The sequence below is a fragment of the Amphimedon queenslandica genome, unplaced genomic scaffold (genome assembly GCF_000090795.2).
Source record: "Amphimedon queenslandica unplaced genomic scaffold, v1.1 AMPQUscaffold_13257, whole genome shotgun sequence".
NCBI classification, from domain to species: domain Eukaryota; kingdom Metazoa; phylum Porifera; class Demospongiae; order Haplosclerida; family Niphatidae; genus Amphimedon; species Amphimedon queenslandica.
This window is the reverse complement of record NW_003546507.1, coordinates 59,802-75,881: the sequence shown is the minus strand read 5'-3', so window position 1 is coordinate 75,881 and position 16,080 is coordinate 59,802. Positions and strand designations below refer to the sequence as shown.

General features: G+C 37.8%; 3 protein-coding genes across 4 annotated transcripts; all 3 read right to left on the bottom strand.

The window, feature by feature from the left end:
• Nucleotides 1–939: 939 nt before the first annotated feature.
• Nucleotides 940–5,000, bottom strand: LOC105313642 (uncharacterized). The gene is made up of 16 exons (XM_019999565.1): nt 4,804–5,000; nt 4,660–4,742; nt 4,513–4,598; nt 4,311–4,456; nt 4,094–4,189; nt 3,910–4,038; nt 3,746–3,843; nt 3,468–3,549; nt 3,366–3,413; nt 3,086–3,313; nt 2,809–3,018; nt 2,271–2,471; nt 1,699–1,880; nt 1,580–1,641; nt 1,223–1,509; nt 940–1,172 (listed from the first exon to the last, which is right to left on the bottom strand). Exons 1-16 carry the CDS (start codon nt 4,943–4,945, stop codon nt 1,069–1,071), a joined length of 2,184 nt encoding a protein of 727 aa, XP_019855124.1. The 5' UTR covers nt 4,946–5,000; the 3' UTR covers nt 940–1,068.
• A 78-nt stretch (nt 5,001–5,078) lies between these two features.
• LOC100636418 (uncharacterized) lies at nt 5,079–12,524 on the bottom strand. Of its 2 annotated transcripts, XM_003388375.3 has the most exons (19): nt 12,319–12,521; nt 12,182–12,264; nt 11,993–12,078; nt 10,417–10,562; nt 10,265–10,360; nt 10,085–10,213; nt 9,941–10,038; nt 9,746–9,827; nt 8,990–9,037; nt 8,684–8,932; nt 8,386–8,595; nt 8,026–8,226; nt 7,255–7,436; nt 6,788–6,849; nt 6,409–6,692; nt 6,061–6,284; nt 5,811–5,872; nt 5,462–5,748; nt 5,089–5,365 (listed from the first exon to the last, which is right to left on the bottom strand). In XM_003388375.3, exons 1-19 carry the CDS (start codon nt 12,461–12,463, stop codon nt 5,256–5,258), a joined length of 2,784 nt encoding a protein of 927 aa, XP_003388423.1. In that variant the 5' UTR covers nt 12,464–12,521; the 3' UTR covers nt 5,089–5,255. The 2 variants fall into 2 exon arrangements, with proteins under 2 accessions (XP_019855123.1, XP_003388423.1); XM_019999564.1 differs by lacking the exons at nt 5,462–5,748; nt 5,811–5,872; nt 6,061–6,284 and having other exon boundaries at nt 5,079–5,365; nt 12,319–12,524.
• A 480-nt stretch (nt 12,525–13,004) lies between these two features.
• On the bottom strand, nt 13,005–15,980 carry LOC100635909 (uncharacterized). Its single transcript, XM_003388371.3, has 4 exons — nt 15,688–15,980; nt 15,204–15,638; nt 14,555–14,642; nt 13,005–14,286 (listed from the first exon to the last, which is right to left on the bottom strand). Exons 2-4 carry the CDS (start codon nt 15,349–15,351, stop codon nt 13,143–13,145), a joined length of 1,380 nt encoding a protein of 459 aa, XP_003388419.1. The 5' UTR covers nt 15,352–15,638; nt 15,688–15,980; the 3' UTR covers nt 13,005–13,142.
• Between the last annotated feature and the right edge of the window lie 100 nt (nt 15,981–16,080).

The following is a 16,080-nucleotide window of genomic DNA, read 5'->3' as shown; positions in this document are numbered from 1 at the left end:
AAAATATAGATTACAACTTTAATATTCTCTGAAAGATAGGACATTTGTAAGTCTCAAGGAAAATTTTGAACAAAATCTACCAATACAGTATTAAGAAATATAAAATTATAAGTAAATGTCCCATAACTGCCACGCCTACTCTAAAGCTAAATCTTTGTTTTTTAAACACTCACTTACCATCAGCCACTATTATAAGTCTTTCTCAGTTTAACTAACCACTCCAGCAGCAGTAGTGGGCTTGAGCCTAGCCTAGGCTAATATGTCAGCATAGTAGGGGCTTCCTCATATGAGACATAATGTGGGAATAAAGGGTGGAGTTAAAGTTAATTGTTGAAAAAATTTTTTTTAATTTTGCTTAGCGACAATATCACTTATAATTAAAGATAATTTTCAGGATAATAAAAATTTGATCATTTTTTTCTAATTGCATTTCATTTTCTCTTATTATTTTTGTGCTATAACTATTTTTTGTGTCTATGTCAATTCATTTTATGTCTACTATCATGATTTCATTTGTTTTGTAATTTGAAAATTGATGCATTATAGCTGATTGAGGTAGCATCAGAGTCATGTACAAAAAATTGAACACATATGTAACTGGAGTTATGGGCACTTCCATAATGTAAAACTAATTCCAGGAGGATCTTCAATGATTTTTATAATGTAGAAACTTTTACATGTAGATTTAAGCTGAGTCTTTATATAAAGTAATGTACATGCATAAAAGTTTGAAACTATAAGGCCTGGTACACAATATCAGCCTTGTGACCGGAAGTGCTGCACAAACCAATGGCACGCGCGTCAATAACGCAAGAGTTGAACTTTGGTCAACTCATGCGTTAACTCGCAGCGTTTGTACAGCACTTCCGGTACTCTTCCTGTTGCAATGCATGATATTGTGTACTAGGCCTAATAAGTACTGATATCAGCATGACAAAATGAGATAGTCTCTAATATACCATAGCAAAGAAAAGGAACAACAATACCAATCAGCAAGTAAGATACAATACTATAGTTACAGTAGTTATAAGTACTGGAGTTAACTATCTGCCATTAATAGTTAAGGGATTATATGAGGTAAGCTAGTAGTGTGCAGAAAATAAGGACAAAGACTGATGCCATCATAGTAGCACTGCCATCAGTTGGACTAGTCATCAACTCATCAAAAACACCTGCAAAAAAGAATTATAATTTAAATATAGACTCCTCTTTCTCTCCTTACCTGGACACTGTGCTGCAGTACCCAGTGTGATGCGATCATCTGATACTATTGGAGTACTTGGATGTGGCCCAATGCTTGATATAGTTCCATTAGCATTAACGGTAGCAGCTCCATTAAGAGCATACACAAAGAACCTTGGACTGCTCAGATCAATATCTTGAGTGGTATCAACTGCTGAAACAGCACGGATGAAACTAAATGTCGTAAGTCCGTTGCTATGGGAGACACGAGTTGCTAGGAGATGATTCATGTTGTCAGCTGGTGGCATAGCACGAGCAGTAGCATATCTTAAAAAGAAAGGGAGAGGAGAGAGATATATATAGTGAGGGATGTAGTGACATTAGTACCTATAGTTACCTGTCAGTTACTTCTCCTCTACCATCAGAATTAACTGCTGCAAGAGCAATATCAGTTTGAGGCTGAAATAGAATGAAAATTAATAGTTATAATAGACACTACTACCGGTATGTAGTTACCATTAATCTGTTATCAGAGAATCCAATTGCAACCCATCGTCCAGTTGAAACACGACCGGTGACATTAAATTGAACGTGTTCACCTTTAACTAGCCATGTGGCTCGATAAAGACAAGGGCCATTGGTACAACCGTAAGAATAGCCACCGCCACAAGTTGAGCTATTGGAAAATGACTTAGGATCTGAGAGAAAGCAGAAGGAAGACAGAAAGAAGAGTTTATTAGAATTGAATTCTTAAATGCATGCATGTGTACGTGACTGTGTGTGTCTTATCATAAGTGTATTCACCAATCACATGCTGGAGCAATAAAATAAACACTATGAAATGAATATACTTCGCACTTAAAAATCCTTTTCAGTTTACTAGCCTGGGCTACCTAGCTAACACCTCACAAGATGCTAATGAAGCAAGATCAAGCTTGACATCTTATCTTAAAACTATTAGTCATTTTTTGTGCTTGTTAGTGACTTCAAAGTGTTAAATGAGAAAAATCAGTAAAGATTTCCCCCACACTCCAATGTAAATATAGCCACCATCTCACTCTCTCTCTCTTTCTCTCTCTCTTTCTTACCAAAGAAGTTGATTGTTGCACCTCCACGATTGACAGATCCGTGGTACTTAATTTCATCTGGTTTATAGAACATGGTATTCATAGCAGTCCTTGCTTCAATGCCAGAGTTAGGATTGTGATTGTAGTTGGGGAAAACTTGACCCATTGACCAGATAACTTGCATGAAAGAGTTAGTAATATTGTGATCAGCATTAGTATCACCTGAAAGACAAAAAGAAAGCAAAACGAGTGTATGGGGTTCATGCTACAGTTTGGCCTGCAATGTTTATGCAGTTGCTGAGTATATGGGCTGGAATGCAAACTACAGCACGTGTGATATTGTATAACAGTATGCAACTATCAACACTTGCACGCTCCCCCTCATGCAGAGAATGCATGCATGAATATTCTTAAAATAGTTATATTATATACTTGGTTCTTATTTGCATATGAATTCAATTTTTTAAATAGCTATAGATATAGTCTAGTACATGTATATGAAGCTAAGCCGTTCTTGCATGCTTTTAGATTGACAAGGTTTAATGTTTATAGTCCTTACTGCTTGTGAGTTTCTTCCAGAACTTTATTTCGGTGATCCCATTGATCTCACGACCTACAGCTCCCACAATGTCTTGAGTCCCGGAATAAAACCCATCCATTTGAGGGGTTGAGCGATCACGAGTGTAATAATCAAAGACACGGAACCTGTTCCCTCGTGCAGTACCAATCACAATATCAGTACAGTCCATTGGATGAAGTGGAACAGTACCTGATGAATGAATTAAGAACAGAAGGAAAAGAGCATTTTTATGCATAATGCCTGCAAAATCACATACTTCCTTCTTCTGGTTCCTCCTCCTCTTCATTATTGCCTCCTTCTTCGTTGTTCCCCCCTTCCTCATTATTGCCCCCTTCCTCATTATTGCCCCCCTCCTCATTATTGCCCCCCTCCTCATTGTTGCCCCCCTCCTCTTCTGGTCCTCCACCAAGAACAGGGTTATATAAAGCACTGATTCCAATCACAGACTGCAGTGTCCCTCCTCTTGGCCAGAATGAGTTAGTCCCTGTCATTAGTGATCAGTAATTAGCATTATAAAGGTTTAATTATTGTCTTACCAACAGCAAAGGCTCCAGGAGATTGTGCCCTACATGCTGCAGTAATGCCTGAAATGATATCATTATGTATAAAAAATTAATCACAAAACTTTCTTGGCCCACCTGATGGTCTGAACCCAACAGCAACAAAGCTTGTTGTATTAGCACGTAGAGCAACTTCGAGCCTGTCAGGCTGATTGTTAGACTGCATAGTATAGTAATAAATTTAATAAATTTAGTATAGTTTATAGTGAATAAATTTACTATAAATTATTACTAAAATAATTACTATAAAATTTATTATAAATTTTTCTATAAATTTATTTATAGTAAATTTATAAAATTTACTAATAAATTTTGCTATGTAGCTTCAAAATAAAAGAAATCAATAGCAGACTAACATTGTTGAGGATTTTTGCCCACATTTCCAGATTGTTACCAAGACGACGATACAGTGGATAACTGCTAGCATCAATGGTAATATCTGTGAGAGGAGAAGCTGCAGAAAAAAGAAGAAATATTTCAATATCATGCATATAGTGGCCTTGGTTTAACTTTAACTTACCTGTTGCACAACCAGCTCCAAACCAGCCTGGATTGCAGAAGCATTGCTTCATTGGTCTGCTAGTGACATGGATATCAATACAGGAACCTTTAGAAGAGCCACCACAATCAGCATCAGATGTACAATCATCTATGAAAGCAGGAGTAGCTATAGGATCACTGTTTTGACTATGAGCATTGGTTACCTTTGTATTGGCAGAATTCTCCTGAATAGGTGTTGTTGCATGTACATACATTGTTGTTGCAGCTACCTTGACCACCGCATCTGTTATCGTCACAAACTATAACAAGAAAGTGAATATAGTGCATTACTAAGGTACACACGTTGCATGTGAGAGTGTTTATAGTGCAAAGAGGAAATCAGATTATGCGGCCACTATACATGCAGCCAATCTCATATACCTGCAGCGTTCTTAATCTCAATATCAGCACAAGAGTAAAAGAAGTATCCGCCATTTGCAGACCATTCCCCAGCTTGTCTCAGTAGCTGAAGGACGCAGCGATCGCAAGTGAAGTCAGTTGGAAGCTGTATAGTGACATATTGCTTACTATATGATGTATGCATGGTAAAGAAAACATGTATTGGTTGCATTTATGAGCTTACGTGCTGTCATCGAGCAGGGTCCAGTTGCTAAACATTAATCTGTTCAAACTGCCATTAACATTTAAAATGTTGACAAGAACGCCTCCCTATAGGGATACCGGTATGAATAAATTATATGCATAGAGAGCTTAATTTTATTTTACATACTTGATGAGGATAAGCAAGATGAAACGATACGTTGATAGTACTTCCATTGGCAAAGGTAGTCACGACAGCATTATTGCCTAGATCTATGAAGAAGAGGTCAGAAATACATGGAAATAAATACAAGCTAATTTCGGTAATTCGAACCTGGTACACCACAAGGACCTCCAGTCCTCACATTGTCCAGGAAGTCGTACCCGGGCCTGCGGGCTGGAGGAAAAGTAAGCGTGATGTGGCAGGAGCCAAGAGATATGAAGGCACAAAGGAAAAGACCAAGAGCTAGCTTCATCTTTGCCGCTGCAATTTTTACGAATTGGAATTTTGGCAGCTGCAATGCAGGGTGTACAAGCCACGCCCTTTCAGTAGGTGTTTGTTGTTTTTCTTGTTGCTATGGTTTTAGGTTTCACGGGCTTTTGCCGCAGTTTTGCGTGCTTTTCAAAATATGATTATTAAAAACTACTTATGATAATAACAATGATGATAATAATGATGATCAGTTACAAGTTACATTAGGTTAAACAATGATTATTATTCTTTATATGTAGCATTATTTATTATATGAATGCTGCAAGACTCTATAAGTTATACAAGTCAAAGGATTATATGAGGTAAGCTAATAGTGTGCAGAATATAAGGACAAAGACTGATAGCATCATGGTAGCACTGCCATCAGTTGGACCAGGACCAGTCAGCAACTCTTCAAAATTACCTACAAGAAATAAAAGAATAGAAAGACACAGATGATGTATGCTTTATGTTTCCCCCCCCCTCTCTCTCTCTTCTCCCCATCTCTCTCTCTCCTTACCTGGACACTGTGCTGGAGTACCCAGTGTGATACGATCATCTGATACTATTGGAATGTCTGGATGCTGTCCTATACTAGTTATAGTTCCATCAGCATTAAAGGTAGCAGCCCCATTAAGAGCATACACAAAGAACTTTGGACTTATCAGATCAATATCTTGAGTTGTATCAATTGCTGAAACGGTACGGATGAAAGTGAATGAAGTATAATTATTGCTGTAGATAACACGAGAGTATAGGATATTGTCCATATTATCAGCTGGTGGCATAGTTCTACCAGTAGCATATCTGAAGAGGAGAGAGAGAGAGAAGAGGTCACATCATGATGCAAGTATTAAGCTGTTGCTTACCTGTCAGTTACTTCTCCTCTGCCATTAGAACTAACTGCTGCAAGAACAATATCAGTTTGAGGCTGAGACAGAGAGAAAGAAAAAGAAACTTAGTTAAAATAGTTTAAATATAATTGTATTTAGCAAGTTTGAAAAACTGTCCTTGAAATACTTTGTTACATCAGGTTCAATAACAAGCAAAAGGTACAGCATTATTATTGCTAATTCTACCGTACAAACAAGTTTTTAAGTATTATTAATTTTTCTTTACCATATTTCTATCATCAGAGAAGCCAATGGCCACCCATCGACCTTGTCCAACGATGCCATTCACCTCAAACTTGACATGATCACCTCTCACAGTCCAAGTTGCATTATACCGACAGCGGCCACTAGTACATCCGGCCATGTAGCGTCCATTACAATTATCAGTAGTAGTAGTGTTAGGATTAGTGACATTAGGAGGAATGGTGGCGTTTAGATTAGGGAAAGTACCTAAGGGACAAAGAAAGAATAAAAGCATATAAAGTAGTATATGCATCATGCAATATAGCCTTCTCTCTCTCTCCCTCCCTCTCTCTCTCTCTCTCTCCCTCCCTCTCCCTCTCTCTCTCCTTACCTGGACACTGTGCTGGAGTACCAAGTGTGATACGTTCATTTGATACAATTGGATTAAGTGGATGCCGCCCTATACTAGCTATTCTTCCATTACTAAAAGTAGCTGTGCCATTAAAACCATAAACAAAAAACCTTGGACTTGTTAGATCAATATCTTGAGAAGTATCGCCAGTTGATAGAGGACGTGTGAAACTAAATGTGGTGAAACCATTGCTATGGGAGACACTGGTTGCTAGGAGATTGTTCATGGTGTCAGCTGGTGGTGTAAGACGAACAGTAGCATACCTTAAAGAGAGAGAGAGAGAGAGAGAGAGAGAGAGAGAGAGAGAGAGAGAGAGAGAGAGAGAAAGAGATGTAGTGACATTAGTACACATAGTTACCTGTCAGTTACTTCTCCTCTACCATCTGGGCCAACTGCTGCAAGAGCGATATCAGTTTGAGGCTAATAGAAGAAAGACATAAAATTGTTAACAAATATAATTTTGTAAAATGATCATAACTATTTTCTACATTGAATAAAAACATAAATATGTATCAATAAAAAATTATGGTGATTTTGGAGCCAATTTTTTGAAAAAAAAATACAGTCTTGGGCTAAATTTAGTCAAATTTGAAAAGTAATAACTTCTCAATTTTTATCATATTTTCTGATACATATACATGTACTTATGTTGCATAGAAAGTTTGAGCTGATTCCGATCAAAATTAGATTTTTTACAAATTTTTAAAGTTGCTGAAATTTTTATTAAATTTTCTTATGCATATTGATGTCCTAATGCTATATGCTCAATTTCCATATAAGGACACAATGAGTATCTACACTACTGCACTCCTTCCGATAACTCACCATTATTCTGTTATCGGAGAACCCGATTGCAAGCCATTGTCCGATTGGCACACGGCCAGTGACATTAAACTGAACATAGCTACCTCTAACTTCCCACGTGGCTCGATAAAGACACTGGCCATTGGCACAACCACTGGAATAGCTTCCAGTACAGGCAGTGTTATTGCTTAGAGTATCAGCAACTAGAAAAAAATAAACAGACATTTGAAATGATAAAGGATATCTTCATTTCCAAGATCAGACAGTTAGTCTCCTACTAATAGATTATAAGGTTACACTAAATTCCCCTACTCATCATGGTTGATCAACGCCAATCAGACTACACTTCCACTCCAAAAAAAGGAAGGAAACTTGAACCACAAAGTCACAAACTGGCGTACATGTACATGTACACATACAAGTACATGTACATGTACACATACAAGTACATGTATATATGTACATCTACAATTATGATAAATATTCAATTACACATACATGTACATGTACATTTACGATTTGATAAATATTCAATTACTGTTGCTTACATGGATTAAAAGTACATGGGAGAATGCTGTGAAAGCAGTTTCAATAAGGAAGTAAAGGGGACTAGAGGTGCTGTCTTTATAGCACCAAAAATAGACAGTAATTATTATGAGGGAACAGACTGAGCTATCAATATTTACAGTTTGTGCATTAGTCTATGTAAATATAACCACCCACCCCCCTCTCTGTCTGTCTCTCCCTCTCTCTGTCTCTGTCTCTCCCCCCCTCTCTCACTCTCTTTCTTACCAAAGAAGTTGATTGTTGCACCTCCACGATTGACAGATCCGTGGTACTTAATTTCATCCGGTTTATAGAACATCTCATTCATAGCAGTCCTTGCTTCAATCCCAGAGTTAGGATTGTGATTGTAGTTGGGGAAAACTTGACCCAGTGACCAGATAACTTGCATCAGAGAATTAGTAATGTTGTGATCAGCATTAGTATCACCTAAAAGAAGATGGAAAATTATGATGATGATAAACTGTTATTTTTATAAATAAAAAACTAGTTTCTATAATATCTTATAATTAAGCAATAAAATGAAGAAATTTCTTAGTACAATTAGCTCAAGTTTAACAATGCTATAAAGTGCTTTATAGTCCTTACTGCTTGTTAGTTTCTTCCAGAACTTTATTTCGGTGAACCCATTGATCTCACGACCTACAGCTCCTACAATGTCTTGAGTCCCAGAATAAAACCCATCCATTTGAGGGGTGGAGCGATCACGAGTGTAATAATCAAAAACACGGAACCTGTTCTCACGTGCAGTACCAATCACAATATCAGCACAGTCCATTGGATGGAGAGAAGTATCACCTAAGCAATAGAAGAATTAATATTTATGTAATGAATATTATTTTTAAGAAGCTTTATTTAGTGTGAATGTTTAGTGCCAAATTTGTACCTCCTTCTTCCTCCTCTTCATTATTGCCCCCTTCCTCATTATTGCCCCCTTCTTCGTTATTGCCTCCTTCTTCATTATTGCCCCCTTCTTCGTTATTGCCCCCTTCTTCGTTATTGCCCCCTTCCTCGTTATTGCCCCCCTCCTCATTACTGCCCCCTTCTTCATTACTGCCCCCATCTCCTCTATCAAATTCAGCACTGATTCCAATCACAGTCTCTAAAGTCCCATTTGGCCACAATGGGTTAGTCCCTATCATTAGCAATCAGTAATTAGTACTATTACATATCATTAAATGGTTAGTCTTACCGACTGGAAAGTTACCAGGAGCCTGTGCCCTGCAAGCTGCCGTCAAACCTATGAAAGATAAAATTTAAAAAATAATGAATTATAGTAATAATAACACGATTATTATGAAACTGCTTAAGTAAAATAATCATTATTTAATAAGTAGATGAGGAAAGAGATAGCTTGTTTGTGTCAACAAGAAGGAAAGGCTTCTAGATCAAATTCCGCCAGGTAATATGATATAGACACATCAAAGACATTTTCCTGCTAAATGAGAAGCTCTAGAGTGACTCTATGGCTGCAGGTTAGCTTTATAATGGCTGCTTTTAAATGAGACTGACAATTAAAACAATCCAAAGAATGTAATAAAATGACAAATTTAATAAGAAAAAAGTGTCAAGTGTTGGGCTGCTCTTCTTTAGAAAGCACCAAAGGGCCAATCAACAGTTTATACTACTAAAATATAGCATGGTATACTCAAGAGTAAAGCTACCTCATTATTTACTCTTATACTGGATCAAACACACTACTACTATTTCCTGTGTTATAATAGTAGCCCACTGTACCCAATGGGAAGATTATATGAATTAGATCTTGAATAGTAAAGTGTTGGGTTAGATCATTATATGAAGCTATCATGAAGTTAAGTAGAATCCCACAATGTAAGCATGAAGTCAGATAGACTTCAAGGCTATAGTCATGGTGCTTCTACTTTATCTTTCTAGTTGTTAATCATCAATTGCAGGTTTTGTTACAGTTTACTAATCGATGCCTGACCTGTTGGCTTGAATCCAATAGCTGCATATCCGGTTGAATTGACACGGAGTGCGATCTCAAGCATATCAGGCTGACCATTAGACTATAAAAAAACAACAACATATTAATAATTATAAAATAAATAAGTGCATATACGTAATTATATGCAACTGCTACTGTTTGATTAAATGAATGAATGGATTGTTATTAACTAACATTATTGAGTATCCTAGCCCAGAAATGAAGGTGCTCACCAAAGAGACGGTATATAGTATAAACACTAGGATCAATGGTGACATTAGTGAGTGAAGACACTAAGAGAAAAACAGTAAATACAATTACATCAAATAATAAACTTACCCATTGCACAACCAGCTCCAAACCTGCCTGGATTACAGAAGCATTGCTTCATTGGTCTGCTAGTACCACCAATATCAATACAAGAGCCACTAGAAGAGCCACCACAGTCAGTATCATCAACACATTCATCTATAGGAGAATAGAGGATCTACTTGTTGAAGAACAATATTGCATTCATACCTTTGTATTGGCAGAATTTTCCGGAATAAGTACGATTGCACATGCACATGCCGCCCCTGCAAATACCATTACCTCCACATCTGTTATTATCACAAACTATATTCAAAGAGATGCAAGATTTTAATTGAGATATTAATGACTAGCTTTCTTACGGGCGTTATCCTTAATCTCAATATCGGCACAAGTATAAAAGAAATAGCCGCCAGTTGCAGTCCATTCTCCAGCTTGTCTCAGTAATTGAAGGACGCAGCGATCACAAGTGAAATTATCTGGAAGCTGGACAGTGACATACTGTGTACTGAATAAAGATGAAAGAGAGAAGGAGGGAGAGGTGGGGTATAAAAATACAAAGGTAACTCGTCAAAATAAGGTAATATAAACTAATAATCTTAATTCAATATCTTTATAATTGATTCAATGTGGGAGTCATTAATTGCTAGACACATCCTTCTAGAGACTAAGGCAGTGACGATTGATGAGTCTAACATAATAGAATTACCATGACAATGTATGCTTTTGATACTATTAATAGAGCTCTTACAAAATTCAATAACAGCTACAAGCTGATATGCCAGGAGATGCATGCGAGGATCATGCATGGATGTTTACAGACACAGAAAGCAACATTCAAGTTACAAAGGACTTTTTAACAGCCAACAAAAGCAACCATTATATGCTTGTTATGGCTCAGCAAATCCCTTGATTATTTAAAAATGCATGTGAGGATCATGCATGGATGTTTACAGACACAGAAAGCAACATTCAAGTTACAAAGGACTTTTTAACAGCCAACAAAAGCAGCCATTATATGCTTGTTATGGTTCAGCAAATCCCTTGATTATTTAAAAGCGCTTGAGAAGATTATCAAATGTCATCAATACATTAGGTTATAACAACAAAAACACACTTTATAGCACAAACTGGAAGTCATGCAGGCTAAGCTGGCAAAGCAATAGCAACAGGCTTAAAATAATAATATTTTTAAATATAGATAAACAGTAGCAAATGTATAATTATTAAAGAATCAACTTCTAATCTTCAAAGCTTTCTAATTATGCATTTGTATGGTTTTTGGTATATCAACTGATTAGCAAAAGAACTTCATCTCTTTCAATTAGGCTGGTATCCATATAGTCCCCATACAACAGCCTTAAGGCTATCATACACAGGGCATTACATTGTTGCTTAAAACTTAGCTGGTTACTTTGATCTTTGTTGCTTCAAGTTTATCACTCCTCAACTGGAGGCAACAAAGATCAAAGTAACCACAAAGTTTAAAGCAACAATGCTGCCCTGTGTATGATAACACCTCTGCAACAATCATGGAGACAAATCAGGTCTATCTCTACAAAGAATTGTATTCTAACCACAGGTTACATACAACAGATGCGACTATTTTTGAAACTAGGCTTAGAGCTTTTGATGTTGTATATGATATGTTTATGTAACTACAAGAATCCATACATCTAGCTTGCACACAGGCACTGAGTTGGCCCGCCATCAAAATTGGGTGCTAGTTTACTTCTTCCTCCATGTACTACTTTCCGGTCAAGCATGCATCAATATTATACCACAACTCTTTCATTGATTGCAACTGACATGCAGTGAAAAATAAAGACACATGCAAATTGACAAGAAAGAGCTTGTTTTAAAAGTGCAAAGTACACGCAGTAGCGAGCTAATTTAAAAAAGCTCAAGCATTTAAGCAAGAATAGATAAATGACTTACGTGCTGTCATTAAGCTGGGTCCAATTGCTGTAGAGAGCTTCTATCAAGCTGCCATTGACAGCAAGAATGTTTACAAGCACTCCACCCTAAAAAAGTAAGCAGTACTAGTAGTTAAAGACACATTAAGAAGGAATGCAATTAGCAAAGCATGCAGATGGAATTAATAAAAGCCTAAGCGTGTTTCTTTACCCTGTGTGGATATGCAAGATGAAAAGTGGCATTAAATTCAGCTCCAGTGGCAAAGGTAGTCACCATAGCATCATCACCAAGATCTAGAGAATATATTTAAATAAAAAGACATGACTAACTTGTACTTGTATCTATACCTGGTACACCGCAAGGACCCCCAGTCCTCACGTTGTCGAGAAAGTCATACCCTGGCCTGCGGGCTGGAGGAAAAGTGAGGGAGACGTGGCAGGAGCCAAGAGATATGAAAGCACAAAAGAGAAGACCAATAAATAGCTTCGTCATCTTTCTCTCTTTGGAAGGGAGAGGGCGCCAAGGCAGAGCTCTCCTTTCTATCTTTATAGACCTCTTCAGGTGAGATTGACGGTGGCCTATGAATATTATTACTGTCCATTACGGTATCCACCTACGGTGATAATTGGCCGCCATTTTGGACGGCAAGATTCAATGGAGGATGAACGAAGAAAGGCAAAACTGACTCTTTTCGTTGGCATGGAGCTTTTTCAAGCTACAAAAGCTGGTTGGAGGAAAGAATGGTCACTGCTAAGCATCTCCTAAAAGAGATTTGGTGCAATATGAAGCATATTCTTTAATAGAGCTTGCTTTCTGCATTAGCCCATTCATACTCCATAGAAAGTTGCCGTCCACGAAAATTATTTCAGAGTCAGCCAGGCCATAGATTGTATTAGTAATACAATCTATGGCCAGGCTCAGTCACGCCCCTTGCCGTATATCATTCTTTGACGTAATTCATTCTCACCCAAAGAGGTCTATAGCTAATGAGCGAATGATGATGACACTCCCATTTCCCATAGAGTCTACCTAATTCAAATTTGCAGCTGCTAACAGGACAATTCAATAATTCTTAATTAATACACACAAACAAATTTAATGCTATGATCTAAAATTGTAATTAAAGTTATAGAGAACTATTCATTTATTCTTTAAAAGCTACATGTACAGGTCAGCGACAGATGAAATCTTTTATTAGCCTTGGTAGAGCCTCTGGATTATGTGAGGGTTGGCGATGAGAGTGCTGGGTAGCGTCACGCTCATCATCTCTCATGAGCCTCTCTCTTTCCAATTCACTCAGTTGCTGCTCAAACAAAAGCTGGAGGTACTCAAACAGCTGCAAGTCTTGAAACCTCTCGCTCCAATGACGGACGTGCTGGAGTAGATGTGCTATGAGCTCTTCAGAGCAGAGAGACCGAAAGAGCATGTTGAAATGAGCTATATTTATGCAGTAGAGTACCAGATTGCTGCTCTCTGCATGCAGTGTGAACAATTGGTACTTCAAATCGCACATTGACTCTATCCCATTCACAATCCCTCCATTGGTTAATACACATATAGGGGTCTCCCTCAATAGGTTTGGTTGCTTTATTCGATAGCGTCTCAGAACAGCCTCTTTCTCTCCTTGATAGTCTCGTTTCTCTTTCCGCTTGCGAGGAACCACCTTGGGTTTCTTAGAATGATTTGGCTTGGTCTCCAGTTTAAGTATTTGCGCCACCAGACCCATCGGTGGATGGATTTTAGAAGTAATCTCGGATAAGTTAACCCGATCAGTGTTCAAACTCAGCTTAAGCAAACCTTCCTTTACGAGATAAATGCAAGATACTGGAGAGCCTTGAGTAGCAACCACTTCCCCGAGTGAATATTTCTTTTCTCTTATGACGCTGCAAAGACAAGAAAGGTACTGTATCTCCCAAGAATGGATCATGGGGTAGCGCGATATTAAGAAGGATGCTTTCTCAATCAGTGAAGATATGAAATAGTCTTGCAGTAGCTGCTGGAATGTTATTTTGTGCACAAGAAGGACTTCTGTGTATTGGTTGGTCACGAAGGTGAAAGGGGATTTATTGAGATCGGACGGAGAGAGACAACAAAGCTCGCCAAAACATTGCCCAGGTTTTATCACGTCTATTTCAGTCCCGTATCCTCTAAGCCTCTTTTTACTGGCTGCCGTTTTCAGTGGTTTTGCACTAGAACTGCCTCCAGAAGTGGCAGCTGCTACTGCTAGTGATGCAGCAGCGGACGTATCACTGAGACTCAGATCAGACTCGGGATCAAGATAGACCGAGATAGAACCGCGAAGGAGAATGTAAAACCTACACGATGAGAGAGGATGGGTGAGAGAGAGCGAAAGAAAGGGGAAAAAGATTAAAGAGTTCAATTGATAATTAGTAACAAACATGGAAAGAAATTAGATGACAAGAGGTTAATCAAACATAATTTGTGTAGCCACATGTAAGTATACACAAACTAAAAGGAATTGGAAGCATGGGTCTAATGATATCAGTACAGACTAAACACAACAATGTAATAGAGAGCAGGAAATCAAGTCATGCAGGGTAGACTATACAGCTTTTTATTTACTTGTCAATGCATTCGTCTTGAAGCCAGAGGACCGTCTTTGGCTCATGTGCCTCCCTAACTCCGTCCCATGATAGACTTTGTAATGCATCTATACAAACGATATTTAATAATTGTGAATTCCACGCTAGATCACTCTTTATACACTCAGCAGATAAGAAAATTGACTAAAGTAGTAATAGACTAGTGTAACTTTATGAATGAGTGGGTGAAAGTACAACAGAGCACTCGCAAGTACATGCAAGTATAGTCTCTTTATTAAAGATATGCCCACACTACCTGTCCTTAATACATGTACAGTGTAGCCTCTTTATTAAGGACACCATTGGGCCCACACTACCTGTCCTTAATACATGTACAGTGTAGCCTCTTTACTAAGGACACCATTGGGCCCAAACTACCTGTCCTTAATACATGTACAGTGTAGCCTCTTTATTAAGGACACCATTGGGCCCACACTACCTATCCTTAATACAGAAGTGTCCTCATTTCAGAGGTACTTTTGTATAGGCTTGTATCAATTGGGACATCACAAAATGTCCTCATTATAAAGGTGTCCTCATTATAAAGCTAGCCATAAAGGTTTCTGCTATCAATACAATGATGTATTATATTCTCAGAACTAATAATAATTAGCTCACATTCTTATTACCTGTACTAATGTTGCTATGGAAAAGAAATGGCTTCAGCTTTGTCAGCTCATCATAAAGTTCCTTAGCTTTTGCAGGACCATTGTTCAACGAACCACCCAGTTGCAGGTGAATCTGGACCTTCTTAATAATAGGCTTTAGTGCTGCCATAACTAAGGACTGATATCTTTTATCTCAAGTATTTCTTTCTTGCTGTATCCTGTAGCTGTATACCGAGCTACTTCTTCTTCAGTTCTTATTAGAAGACAGTTTAACACTTACCATTTTAAGTAGCAGTTACATTAACAATATGGAGTTGTTAATAAAATATAAGAGAATGGAAGGTTGTGCAATATAGCTAGTACTGGCACCAATCAATTATTCATTAATGATACATACCTGTCGCTACCTTTTATGGTCAAGACTATAGCAGAAATGTGCTATTATATTACACAGAACTATAAATATTATGAGTAATAATAGTGACAACTAGAAATACTATAATACCTTCTTAGTTAAAGACAATACAGGACTAAGCATACAGTAGGGCCAGCTTAAAGCAATTAGCAGTCATGACTTGAATTAAAGGGGGGGAAGGAATACAGTCTGGAAGCTAGCATAGCTAGCAGGATCATCAGCCATTATGTCTTAGACAACAAACAAGGAAGCTTGCTAAAATAAGGAATGTCTAATCAGCATAGACCATGATAGATCAGGACTACTGAGCTTGTTAGAAGTATTGGCTCTTAGTCGGCAGCGAAGCAACAGGAAGTCTATATAAATTGTGTATAAACCTTTATCGGTCAATGAGAAACTGCGTGGGTGGGTGGTAGCGTAGAAGCCGTAGATAGACACATATATAGATAGAATCAGATAACTATCACTAGCAGGTGATTTACA